The 13592-nt window shown below is 48.6% G+C and overlaps 1 protein-coding gene across 1 annotated transcript; it reads right to left on the bottom strand.

Annotated features, from left to right (window-relative positions):
* Positions 1–453: 453 nt before the first annotated feature.
* Positions 454–1245, bottom strand: LOC141270855 (gastrula zinc finger protein XlCGF66.1-like). The gene is made up of 3 exons (XM_073680952.1): positions 1100–1245; positions 791–970; positions 454–707 (listed from the first exon to the last, which is right to left on the bottom strand). The coding sequence occupies exons 1-3, from the start codon at positions 1175–1177 to the stop codon at positions 567–569; spliced, it is 399 nt and encodes a 132-aa protein (XP_073537053.1). The 5' UTR covers positions 1178–1245; the 3' UTR covers positions 454–566.
* Positions 1246–13592: the final 12347 nt, after the last annotated feature.

The following is a 13592-nucleotide window of genomic DNA, read 5'->3' as shown; positions in this document are numbered from 1 at the left end:
CAATTTTTTTGCTTTAGGAGCAGTTCGTTTTTTAATGCTTATTTTGGGACTTTGATTTTCCTTATTAGTCAGTAATGAATCAGAAGACAGGACCTGTTTCAAAGGATCAGATGACAGATCTTTGCTGTGAAGGGATGATGGTATATCTGGAGTAATGGCATTCACTTCAGTTTTATCCTGTGGGATCTCAAGATCATCTGATTTAAAAATTGCAGATGTCAGCTGTCCCTCTGATCTCCTGGTACAGTCATCTGCCAAGAAGAAAATATTATATTTTGAATAAAATATCCTTAAATTTTATATTTTTGAACATTTCTACTTAACGTGATTGTAGAAATGGCAAGTTATGTAAAAACATTAAATTATTCTCCAAGACAATGACAGTTCACAGTCTAATAGAAAATCTCCTACCATGAACCAGTGGAGTGTGGTGTTCAACTGTTGGGCAATAAAATGGTCTATTTGCAATTTTCACTCTCCAACATCCCCCTTTCGCCCCATTCAAACTAAATCAATAATAAAAAAAAATCATTCTTTACATACAGATAATTATAGGTTGTGTGTATTCAGTCCTGTCTATTACCTGGTGATGTGAGGGGCTGGGGAACCTCCATCATGACGTCCTTGTACAGATCATTGTGTCCTTCTAAATACTCCCACTCCTCCATGGAGAAATAGACGGCGACATCCCGACACCTTATAGGAACCTGACACATACAATGATACCGTCATCCCCCCGATCCCTCCATAGCGTTACTGTATAATGTCCCAGCATTCCCAGCAGTGTCACCTCTCCAGTCAGCAGCTCAATCATCTTGTAGGTGAGTTCTAGGATCTTCTGGTCATTGATGTCCTCGTGTATCAGGGGGTGAGGTGGAGGTCCTGTGACTGGGCTCAGGGGTCTTCCCCATCCCTCAGACACAGGGTCCTGACAGCGCTCACTAGAGGTCTTCTTCACTACTGTGTAATCCTGGTTATGGAGAGACACATTAATAAATCTCACTCCAGACATTTCCAGAGTCCTCACCTCTCCAGTTCTGTCCATCTGTTATTCCCATAGATAAGAATGATGTAATGTGACGTCATCAGAATCTCTCACCTCTCCAGTAAGCCGGAAGATGATCTCTAGGGTGAGGTGGAATATCCTCTCCGCCATCTTCTTTCTGTCCATATCCATCCTTGATGGGTAAATCAGAAAAATTCTCTTATATAGAAGATCTCCACTGAGAGGATCCGATATTGTAGGGACCTGAATGAGAAGATGTAACAAGTAGATGTAAAAAAGATAAATACTGTAAATTAAATACCTATAATCGCAATCGTAAGGCTCATATTCATCATATCAACAACAACCCAAATTTAAAAAATGCAAGCCAAAATATATTAAAAACATCTGATTTATTTAGAATATATAACAAGTAGAACAAAAAATAACATAGGATAATAATAAGACAACACAGGTAGGAAAAAGGGGGCACACCCAGTATACAAACAGGTGCATCTCACTAAATTAGAATATCATCAAAAAGTTAATTTATTTCAGCTCTTCAGTGCAAAAAGTGAAACTCCTATATTATATAGAGTCATTACACACAGAGGGATCTATTATATAGAGTCATTACACACAGAGGGATCTATTATATAGAGTCATTACACAGAGGGATCTATTATACAGAGTCATTACACACAGAGGGATCTATTATATAGAGTCATTACACACAGAGGGATCTATTATATAGAGTCATTACACAGAGGGATCTATTATATAGAGTCATTACACACAGAGGGATCTATTATATAGAGTCATTACACACAGAGGGATCTATTATATAGAGTCATTACACACAGAGTGATCTATTATATAGAGTCATTACACGCAGAGGGATCTATTATATAGAGTCATTAGACGCAGAGGGATCTATTATATAGAGTCATTAGACGCAGAGGGATCTATTATATAGAGTCATTAGACGCAGAGGGATCTATTATATAGAGTCATTAGACGCAGAGGGATCTATTATATAGAGTCATTAGACGCAGAGGGATCTATTATATAGAGTCATTAGACGCAGAGGGATCTATTATATAGAGTCATTAGACGCAGAGGGATCTATTATATAGAGTCATTAGACGCAGAGGGATCTATTATATAGAGTCATTAGACACAGAGGGATCTATTATATAGAGTCATTAGACACAGAGGGATCTATTATATAGAGTCATTAGACACAGAGGGATCTATTATATAGAGCCATTAGACACAGAGGGATCTATTATATAGAGCCATTAGACACAGAGGGATCTATTATATAGAGCCATTAGACACAGAGGGATCTATTATATAGAGCCATTACACACAGAGGGATCTATTATATAGAGCCATTACACACAGAGGGATCTATTATATAGAGCCATTACACACAGAGGGATCTATTATATAGAGTCATTACACACAGAGGGATCTATTATATAGAGTCATTACACAGAGGGATCTATTATATAGAGTCATTACACAGAGGGATCTATTATATAGAGTCATTAGACACAGAGGGATCTATTATACAGAGTCATTACACGCAGAGGGGTCTATTATACAGAGTCATTACACGCAGAGGGATCTATTATACAGAGTCATTACACGCAGAGGGATCTATTATATAGAGTCATTACACGCAGAGGGATCTATTATATAGAGTCATTACACGCAGAGGGATCTATTATATAGAGTCATTACACGCAGAGGGATCTATTATATAGAGTCATTACACGCAGAGGGATCTATTATATAGAGTCATTAGACGCAGAGGGATGTATTATATAGAGTCATTAGACGCAGAGGGATGTATTATATAGAGTCATTACACGCAGAGGGATCTATTATAGAGTCATTACACGCAGAGGGATCTATTATAGAGTCATTACACGCAGAGGGATCTATTATATAGAGTCATTACACGCAGAGGGATCTATTATATAGAGTCATTAGACGCAGAGGGATCTATTATATAGAGTCATTAGACGCAGAGGGATCTATTATATAGAGTCATTAGACGCAGAGGGATCTATTATATAGAGTCATTAGACGCAGAGGGATCTATTATATAGAGTCATTAGACGCAGAGGGATCTATTATATAGAGCCATTAGACGCAGAGGGATCTATTATATAGAGCCATTACACGCAGAGGGATCTATTATATAGAGTCATTACACACAGAGGGATCTATTATATAGAGTCATTACACACAGAGGGATCTATTATATAGAGTCATTACACACAGAGGGATCTATTATATAGAGTCATTACACAGAGGGATCTATTATATAGAGTCATTAGACACAGAGGGATCTATTATATAGAGTCATTAGACACAGAGGGATCTATTATATAGAGTCATTAGACACAGAGGGATCTATTATATAGAGTCATTAGACACAGAGGGATCTATTATATAGAGTCATTAGACACAGAGGGATCTATTATATAGTCATTAGACACAGAGGGATCTATTATATAGAGTCATTAGACACAGAGGGATCTATTATATAGAGTCATTAGACACAGAGGGATCTATTATATAGAGTCATTAGACACAGTGGGATCTATTATATAGAGTCATTAGACACAGAGGGATCTATTATATAGAGTCATTAGACACAGAGGGATCTATTATATAGAGTCATTAGACACAGAGGGATCTATTATATAGAGTCATTAGACACAGAGGGATCTATTATATAGAGTCATTAGACACAGAGGGATCTATTATATAGAGTCATTAGACGCAGAGGGATCTATTATATAGAGTCATTAGACACAGAGGGATCTATTATATAGGGTCATTAGACGCAGAGGGATCTATTATATAGAGTCATTAGACACAGAGGGATCTATTATATAGTCATTAGACACAGAGGGATCTATTATATAGAGTCATTAGACGCAGAGGGATCTATTATATAGAGTCATTAGACGCAGAGGGATCTATTATATAGAGTCATTAGACGCAGAGGGATCTATTATATAGAGTCATTAGACGCAGAGGGATCTATTATATAGAGTCATTAGACGCAGAGGGATCTATTATATAGAGTCATTAGACGCAGAGGGATCTATTATAGAGTCATTAGACACAGAGGGATCTATTATATAGAGTCATTACACACAGAGGGATCTATTATAGAGTCATTACACACAGAGGGATCTATTATAGAGAGTCATTACACACAGAGGGATCTATTATATAGAGTCATTACACACAGAGGGATCTATTATATAGAGTCATTACACACAGAGGGATCTATTATATAGAGTCATTACACACAGAGGGATCTATTATATAGAGTCATTACACACAGAGGGATCTATTATATAGAGTCATTACACACAGAGGGATCTATTATATAGAGTCATTCCCCGTTCTAGGCAGAGACGCCGTCCCTCTCACCTCCCCGCTCCTGGCGCGGCGTCCTCCAGCGCTGCTCTCCCCGCTGCTTCCGGCACGCGCTCCTTCCCCGGCAGTGTGCTTAGGGCGCGCGCGCTCCCCCTCTCTTAAAGGGACCGCGCGCGCGCCGTCCTAAGGAGTCCCCGGCCAATTGCCGGAGGACCTCCCATATAAAAGGCACCTCCTCCAAAATGGAGGTGCCCGAGCAATGTTGTAGCACTGTTCACTACTCTGCTTCAGCCCTCAGGTCCCGTTGCCAGTTACCTGCCAGATTCCTGCCAGTCTGCTGTCTAATTCCTGCCTGATATCCTGCTACCTGCCTGCTAGCCCGAGATCCGACGGTCTGCCTTCCAACTTCTGTCAGTCTGTCTAAGGACCAGCTTGCCCGCTCACCTGTGAGCGCACATCTTCTACCTGCCTGCTTGCCTACCAGGAGGCTCTGCCGTCACGTGCTGTGACCACCCGCCTGTCCAGAGATTCCTGCCCGCTCACCTGGGAGCGCTCATCTGCTACCTGTCTGTTGGTCTTCACTTGCCGTGACCTCCTGCCCGTTCATCCAGAGACTGCCCCGGTCACTTGCCGTGACCTCCTGCCCGTTCATCCAGAGACTGCCCCGGTCACTTGCCGTGACCTCCTGTTCGTTCATTCAGAGACTGTCCCAGTCACCTGCTGTGACTGCCTGCCCGTCCACCCTGGTCGCCACCCGCTCCCTTACAAGGACCGCCCCCTTGTATAGTAGCTCAGAGGTTCCGCCTCCCTGACCCGTTACAGTTTGCTCGGGCCATGGAACCCGGTGGCACCCAAGCTCCCTCGCTCTCGGACCTGTGTCATGAACTGTCCCGTCAGAGGTCCCAACAGGAGTCCATCCTGGGTCACCTGCGGAATGTCAATTCTCGCCTGGACACTCTGACTGCTCTGCCTGCAACCACCGCCAGTGCCATGACTCGCAATCCGGCAGCTCCACTGCCCACTAATAACATGGTATCCTACCCCGGACCCCGGCTTTCTGCACCTCCTCGTTTCGGAGGCGACTCCGCCCAGGCTTGGGGCTTCATAAATCAGTGCACCAGTTTAACTCCGACCGGGCCAAAATTGCCTTCATCATGTCCCATCTCACCGGAGAGGCCCTGGCCTGGCTAAATCCTCTATGGGAGAGAGGAGACCCCCTGGTGTCCGACTTACCTGCCTTTCTCACGGCTTTCCGGAAAGTCTTCGACGAACCCGGACGGAAGACCTCATCCGCATCATCTCTGCTACGCCTCCGTCAGGGAAGTCTCACCGTGGGCCAACATGCCATACGGTTCCGTACCCTTGCCTCGGAGCTGGCCTGGGATAATGACGCTCTGGTTTCTGTCTTCTGGGAGGGTCTGTCTGGCCGTATTAAAGATGAACTTGCCGGTCGGGACATTCCTACCACTCTCGATGACCTAATAACTCTTGCCACCCGGATTGACCTGCGGTTCCAGGAGCGTGCCAAAGAGGTCACCCGTGAGAGGAGGTTTCCACGTCTAGCTCCTACTTTTCAGAAACCCGTCACTCCCTCCGTCTCTCCTGAGCCTATGCAGGTCGACCAGACCAAGATGGTCGGTTCTCGCCAAGAATCTCGCCGAGCCGAGGGAAGCTGTTTCTATTGTGGCAGTATGAAGCACTTCACCCGTTCCTGCCCGGAAAAGCCGGGAAACGCCAGTGTCTAGGACCACTCGGAGAGGTCGTCCTAGACAAAAGTAAGCCCTCTCCGTCTCTGACCTTACCGGTCTCTATTGCTTGGGGAGAAAACCGTCTCTTTGAACTCGCCCATCTGGATTCTGGAGCTGCTGGAAACCTCATCTCCCAGTCTCTGGTAGAGAGATACCATATTCCCACCAAGTCCCTGGCTGAACCATTGTCAGTCGCCTCCGTGGATGGAAGACTTCTCTCGGAGACCATCCTGCTCGTCACCGAACCCATAACCCTGCAGGTGGGAATGCTGCACTCTGAGGAGATCTCTTTCCATGTGCTGTCCGGACTTTCTCACTACCTGTTGCTAGGTCTACCTTGGCTCCAGACACATGAACCCGTATTGAACTGGCGGTCCGGTGAAGTACTCCGATGGGGTCCTGACTGCCATAGGACCTGCCTGGTCCCGGTCCGTCCACTTCGCCCTCAGCCTACTCCAGCTAACTTACCTGGTCTCCCGGCTCCCTACTGGCCCTATGCGGACGTCTTCGGTAAGAAGGAAGCTGAGACGTTGCCACCCCATAGGCCATACGATTGCCCGATCGACCTGGTACCTGGCACCACTCCTTCCCGTTGGCGTATCTACCCGTTGTCTGCAGCCGAGACCCGAGCCATGTCTGAGTACATTGAAGAGAATCTGGCTAGGGGATTTATCCGAAAATCTACCTCCCCGTCTGGAGCCGGATTCTTCTTTGTCAAAAAGAAAGACGGCTCGCTACGTCCCTGTATTGACTACAGAGGACTCAATCTCATCACGGTAAAAAACAAATATCCCCTGCCACTCATCTCCGAATTGTTTGACCGTCTCAAGGGCGCCAGGATCTTCTCCAAGCTGGATCTACGAGGAGCGTATAATCTGGTCCGTATCCGTCAAGGAGACGAGTGGAAGACGGCATTTAATACCCGGGACGGTCACTACGAGTACCTTGTGATGCCCTTCGGTCTCTGTAATGCTCCCGCGGTCTTTCAGGAACTAGTCAACGACATCTTCCGTGACCTCCTGTACTCCTGCGTAGTTGTATACCTGGACGATATCTTGGTCTTCTCTCCGGATCTCCCCACACACCGGAGGGATGTTCGTCAGGTCCTGCTTAGGCTTCGGCAGAACCACCTTTACGCCAAATACGAGAAGTGCCTCTTCGATCAGACCTCCCTTCCGTTCTTGGGCTATGTCATCTCCCAAACAGGTCTGCAAATGGATCCCGAGAAGCTCTCTTCCGTTCTAAAATGGCCTCGTCCTGAAGGTTTGAAGGCGATACAGCGATTCCTGGGCTTCGCTAATTATTATCGTCTTTTCATCCCACATTTCTCGACTCGGACTGCTCCCATATCTGCACTTACCCGTAAGGGGGCTAACCCCAGGACATGGTCGCCTGAAGCCGAGGAGGCCTTCCTTTCCCTAAAGAAAGCCTTCGCCTCTGCTCCCGTCCTGCACCGTCCGGACTGTAATAAACAATTCTACCTGGAGGTGGATGCCTCCTCCTCCGGAGCCGGAGCGGTGCTCACCCAGAAGTCTTCTACCGGGAGAATGGTAACGTGCGGCTTCTTCTCCAAAATCTTCTCCTCGTCGGAGCGCAACTACTCCATTGGAGACCGGGAATTGCTAGCCATCAAATTGGCACTGGGAGAGTGGCGCTATCTGCTTGAAGGGGCTCTCTACCCGGTAATTATCTACACGGATCACAAAAACCTGGCATATCTCCAAAATGCCCAGAGACTCAATCCTCGCCAGGCCCGGTGGTCGTTGTTTTTTGTCCGCTTCGACTTCATTCTTCATTTCCGTCCGGCGGACAAGAACGTCAAAGCTGATGCCTTGTCCCGGTCCTTCCTGTCCTCCGATCAAGAGGAGGAACCTACGCACATCATCGACTCCTCCAAGGTGATGAATGTGGCCCCCTTGGATCTGACTCGTCTTCCACCCGGTAAGACGTTCATAGCTGTGCCAGATCGGGAGAGGGTTCTTCGCTGGGGACATTCTTCTAAACTAGCTGGCCATGCTGGCCAAAAGAAGACCTTCCAACTTATTACCCGGCATTACTGGTGGCCTACCCTGCGTAAGGACGTGGTAGACTTCGTCGCGGCCTGTTCATCCTGTGCCCGTAACAAAGTTCCCCGACATCTACCTGCCGGCCATCTCCTGCCCCTTCCCGTACCTGCTGCTCCTTGGCAACACATCGCTATGGACTTTATCACCGACCTTCCAGTTTCTGCCGGTTGTACTGTCATTTGGGTTGTCGCTGACCGTTTTTCTAAGATGGCCCACTTCATTCCCCTGCCTGGTCTTCCGTCTGCACCCGAGCTGGCTAAAGACTTTATCCGCCACATCTTCCGTCTCCATGGTCTGCCCCTCCACATCGTGTCGGATCGTGGGGTTCAGTTCACCTCTCGCTTCTGGAGAGCCACATGTAAGCTGCTGGACATTACCCTGGATTTCTCCTCCGCTTACCACCCTCAGTCCAATGGTCAAGTGGAGCGGATCAATCAGATCTTGTCCAGCTACCTCCGGCACTTCGTTGATGCTCACCACTTGGACTGGGTGGATCTCCTACCATGGGCCGAGTTCTCTTATAACAACCATGAGAGCGAGTCCTCTTCCAAATCCCCGTTCTTTATAGTCGGTGGCCAACATCCCCGGATTCCACTTCCTGTCTCCGTTTCTGTGGACAACCCTGCTGCGGAGTCTCTTGTCAGTGAATTTTCTTCTATTTGGGAGAGCACCAGGTCCGCTCTTCTTCTCTCCTCTGAGCGGATGAAGAGATATGCTGATAAGAGACGTCTGGATCCGCCCCAATTCCGTCCGGGAGACAAGGTTTGGCTCTCATCCAAACATGTGCGGCTCAAAGTACCCTCCTACAAGTTGGGTCCTCGATTCATCGGCCCCTTCGAAGTCCTCAGGCAAATTAACCCTGTGGCCTACAAATTAAAACTCCCGGCCACCCTACGGATCCCCAACTCCTTCCACGTATCTCTCCTCAAACCCGTTGTCTTTAACTTTTTTTCCAAAAATCCAGGTGCCCCTCCTGCTCCGATTTCCGCTGATGACATCTTTGAGGTAGAGAGTATTTTGGCCTCCAAGAGGGTAAGAGGAAAAACCTTTTTTCTGGTAGATTGGAAGGGGTTTGGTCCTGAGGAGAGAACTTGGGAACCCAGGGAGAACATCAACGCCCCGCTTCTCCTTGAGAAATTTCTTTCTGGCCAAAAAAAGAGGGGGCCTAAAGGGGGGGGTACTGTAGCATCGGCGTCTCTGCCCCGTTCTAGGCAGAGACGCCGTCCCTCTCACCTCCCCGCTCCTGGCGCGGCGTCCTCCAGCGCTGCTCTCCCCGCTGCTTCCGGCACGCGCTCCTTCCCCGGCAGTGTGCTTAGGGCGCGCGCGCGCTCCCCCTCTCTTAAAGGGACCGCGCGCGCGCCGTCCTAAGGAGTCCCCGGCCAATTGCCGGAGGACCTCCCATATAAAAGGCACCTCCTCCAAAATGGAGGTGCCCGAGCAATGTTGTAGCACTGTTCACTACTCTGCTTCAGCCCTCAGGTCCCGTTGCCAGTTACCTGCCAGATACCTGCCAGATTCCTGCCAGTCTGCTGTCTAAGTCCTGCCTGATATCCTGCTAGCCTGAGGTCCGACAGTCTGCCTTCCAACTTCTGTCAGTCTGTCTAAGGACCAGCTTGCCCGCTCACCTGTGAGCACACATCTTCTACCTGCCTGCTTGCCTACCAGGAGGCTCTGCCGTCACGTGCTGTGACCACCCGCCTGTCCAGAGATTCCTGCCCGCTCACCTGGGAGCGCTCATCTGCTACCTGTCTGTTGGTCTTCCTGGAGGCTCCGCCGTCACATGCTGTGACCACCCGATTATCCAGAGACTCTCGCCTGCTCACCTGGGAGCTCACGTCTATCATCTGCCGCCACAGGTCGTACCAATCCTTTACCCAGAGACTGCCCCGGTCACTTGCCGTGACCTCCTGCCCGTTCATTCAGAGACTGCCCCGGTCACTTGCCGTGACCTCCTGCCCGTTTACCCAGAGACTGTCCCGGTCACTTGCCGTGACCTCCTGCCCGTTTACCCAGAGACTGCCCCGGTCACTTGCCGTGACCTACTGCCCGTTCATCCAGAGACTGCCCCGGTCACTTGCCGTGACTTCCTGCCCGTTCATCCAGAGACTGCCCCGGTCACTTGCCGTGACCTCCTGTCCGTTCATTCAGAGACTGTCCCAGTCACCTGCTGTGACTGTCTGCCCGTCCACCCTGGTCGCCACCCGCTCCCTTACAAGGACCGCCCCCTTGTATAGTAGCTCAGAGGTTCCGCCTCCCTGACCCGTTACATATAATAGATCCCTCTGCGTGTAATGACTCTATATAATAGATCCCTCTGCGTGTAATGACTCTATATAATAGATCCCTCTGCGTGTAATGACTCTATATAATAGATCCCTCTGCGTGTAATGACTCTATATAATAGATCCCTCTGTGTGTAATGACTCTATATAATATAGGAGTTTCACTTTTTGTATTGAAGAACTGAAATAAATTAACTTTTTGATGATATTCTAATTTAGTGAGATGCACCTGTATATGATAAAGAGCTAAATAGAAACAGCCAGAGTATGTGCATATAGATAATCAAATATAGGTGCAGGCCCCTGAACATACACTCAGTATAGACAAGACCCCAAAAGGAGAGAAGGCAAAAGCAGAGAAGACGTTCCAAGGGGCGCACCTACTAGCTGTTTCTATTATCTTCTATTTAGCTCTTTGTCATATATCAGGGCTGTGTAAGTAGCAGCCCACAGAACGGGACAGACAGAGACCATAACCTATGGGAGCTAATGCAGGGGCCATTATACAGTGTGAGAGCTAATGTGGGGGCCATTATACAGCGTGGGAGCTAATGTGGGGGGCCATTATACAGTGTGGGAGCTAATGCGGGGGCCATTATACAGCGTGGGAGCCAATGCCGGGGCCATTATACAGCGTGGGAGCCAATGCCGGGGCCATTATACAGCGTGGGAGCCAATGCCGGGGCCATTATACAGCGTGGGAGCCAATGCCGGGGCCACTATACAGCGTGGGAGCCAATGCCGGGGCCATTATACAGCGTGGGAGCAAATGCGGGGGCCATTATACAGCATGAGCGCTAATGTGGGGGCCATTATACAGCGTGGGTGCCAATGAGGGTGCCATTATACAGAGTAGGAGCCAATGCGGGGGCCATTATACAGCATGAGAGCTAATGTGGGGGCCATTATACAGCATGAGCGCTAATATGGGGGCCATTATACAGCATGAGCGCTAATATGGGGGCCATTATACAGCGTGGGAGCTAATGTGGGGGCCATTATACAGCATGAGCGCTAATGTGAGGGCCATTATACAGCGTGGGAGCTAATGCGGGGGCCATTATACAGCGTGGGCGCCAATGCGGGTGCCATTATACAGCGTGGGAGCCAATGCGGGGGCCATTATACAGCGTGGGAGCTAATGTGGGGGCCATTATACAGCATGAGAGCTAATGTGGGGGCCATTATACAGCATGAGAGCTAATGTGGGGGCCATTATACAGCATGAGAGCTAATGTGGGGGCCATTATACCGCATGAGAGCTAATGTGGGGGCCATTATACCGCATGAGAGCTAATGTGGGGGCCATTATACAGCATGAGAGCTAATGTGGGGGCCATTATACCGCATGAGAGCTAATGTGGGGGCCATTATACAGCGTGGGAGCCAATGTGGGGGCCATTATACAGCATGAGAGCTAATGTGGGGCCATTATACAGCATGAGCGCTAATGTGGGGGCCATTATACAGCGTGGGAGCCAATGCGGGGGCCATTATACAGAGTAGGAGCCAATGCGGGGGCCATTATACAGCATGAGAGCTAATGTGGGGGCCATTATACAGCATGAGCGCTAATGTGAGGGCCATTATACAGCGTGGGAGCTAATGCGGGGGCCATTATACAGCGTGGGCGCCAATGCGGGTGCCATTATAAAGCGTGGGAGCTAATGTGGGTGCCATTAGACAGTGTGGGAGCTAATGAAGGGGCGCCAATGCGGGGGCCATTATACAGCATGAGAGCTAATGTGGGGGCCATTATACAGCATCAGATCCATTGAGGGGGCCATAATACAGTGTTGGAGCAAATGCGAGGGCCATTATACAGTTTGAAGGTTACTGGGGGACCATCATACAGTATGGGGTCCTATACACAGTGTGGGAGTTACTGTGGGGGGCTTTATGCAGTGTGGGAGCTACTGTAGGAATCATTAAAGAGTGTGGAGGCTACTGTGAAGGAACAAAGAGACATTTTACTATATAAGGGGCACAGTGGTGGCATTAGTATGTGGGGCAGTGAGAGGATCTCTGCTTTTATACCACAGCAGTAATAAGGACACATACGGCAGCCGCAGCTCAGCATTGGGGTATCGTCAGGATGCGGAGATTGTGCAGGTTGGGAATAGATGGGGACGGGGGGTGAGGAGTCAGATGTGTCTGTGCTGTAATCTCCGCAGACGAGTCCTGGCTGGAGAAGTCACAATGTCTTTCTGAGAAAGATGGAAAAGTGAACGACTCCATCAGAAAGAACATCAGCTGTGATTATCTGCAACTGTGCTGTGCCTTCTGTCACTGTATGGCGGGAATAGTGTTGGGTTTTGTGGAGATTTTTCTTTTAGTTACAGCGCGGTCATCAGCTGAGGTTCTCCTATACCCACTAATAGGCCACGGACCCACTATCAGTATTCGGTCAGTATTCGGTCAGTATTTTTTCTCAGGAGTGGGAGCTCCCACTCCTGAGAAAAAATACTGACCGAATACTGATAGTGGGGCTGTGGCCTAAGGCTGCACCAGCATAGCTGGAATCAGGGTTACCAGTAAGGGCCCACTAAGATACTGTGCCCCCCGGAGCTAAACACCTAGATATGCCTCTGCAAGTGTTACGTAAAGGGCATAATGGGGGCATTACACTGTGTGGGGGCATCATACATCCTGCATAAGGGGCATAATGGGGGCATTATACTGTGTGGGGGCATCATACATCCTGCATAAGGGGCATAATGGGGGCATTACACTGTGTGGGGGCATCATACATCCTGCATAAGGGGCATAATGGGGGCATTACACTGTGTGGGTGCATCATACATACTGCATAAGGGGCATAATGGAGGCATTACACACTGTGGGGGGCATCATACATCCTGCATAAGGGGCATAATGGGGGCATTACACTGTGTGGGTGCATCATACATACTGCATAAGGGGCATAATGGAGGCATTACACAGTGTGGGGGCATCATACATCCTGCATAAGGGGCATAATGAGGGCATTACACTGTGTGGGGGCATCATACATACTGCATAAGGGGCATAATGGGGGCATTACACTGTGTGGGGGCATCATATATACTGCATAAGGGGCATAATGGGGGCATTACACTGTGTG

The sequence above is a fragment of the Phyllobates terribilis genome, unplaced genomic scaffold (genome assembly GCF_046119375.1).
Source record: "Phyllobates terribilis strain yellow unplaced genomic scaffold, ASM4611937v1 Scaffold_5__5_contigs__length_657084704, whole genome shotgun sequence".
In the NCBI taxonomy this organism is placed as follows: domain Eukaryota; kingdom Metazoa; phylum Chordata; class Amphibia; order Anura; family Dendrobatidae; genus Phyllobates; species Phyllobates terribilis.
This window is presented reverse-complemented; position numbering and strand designations above follow the sequence as displayed.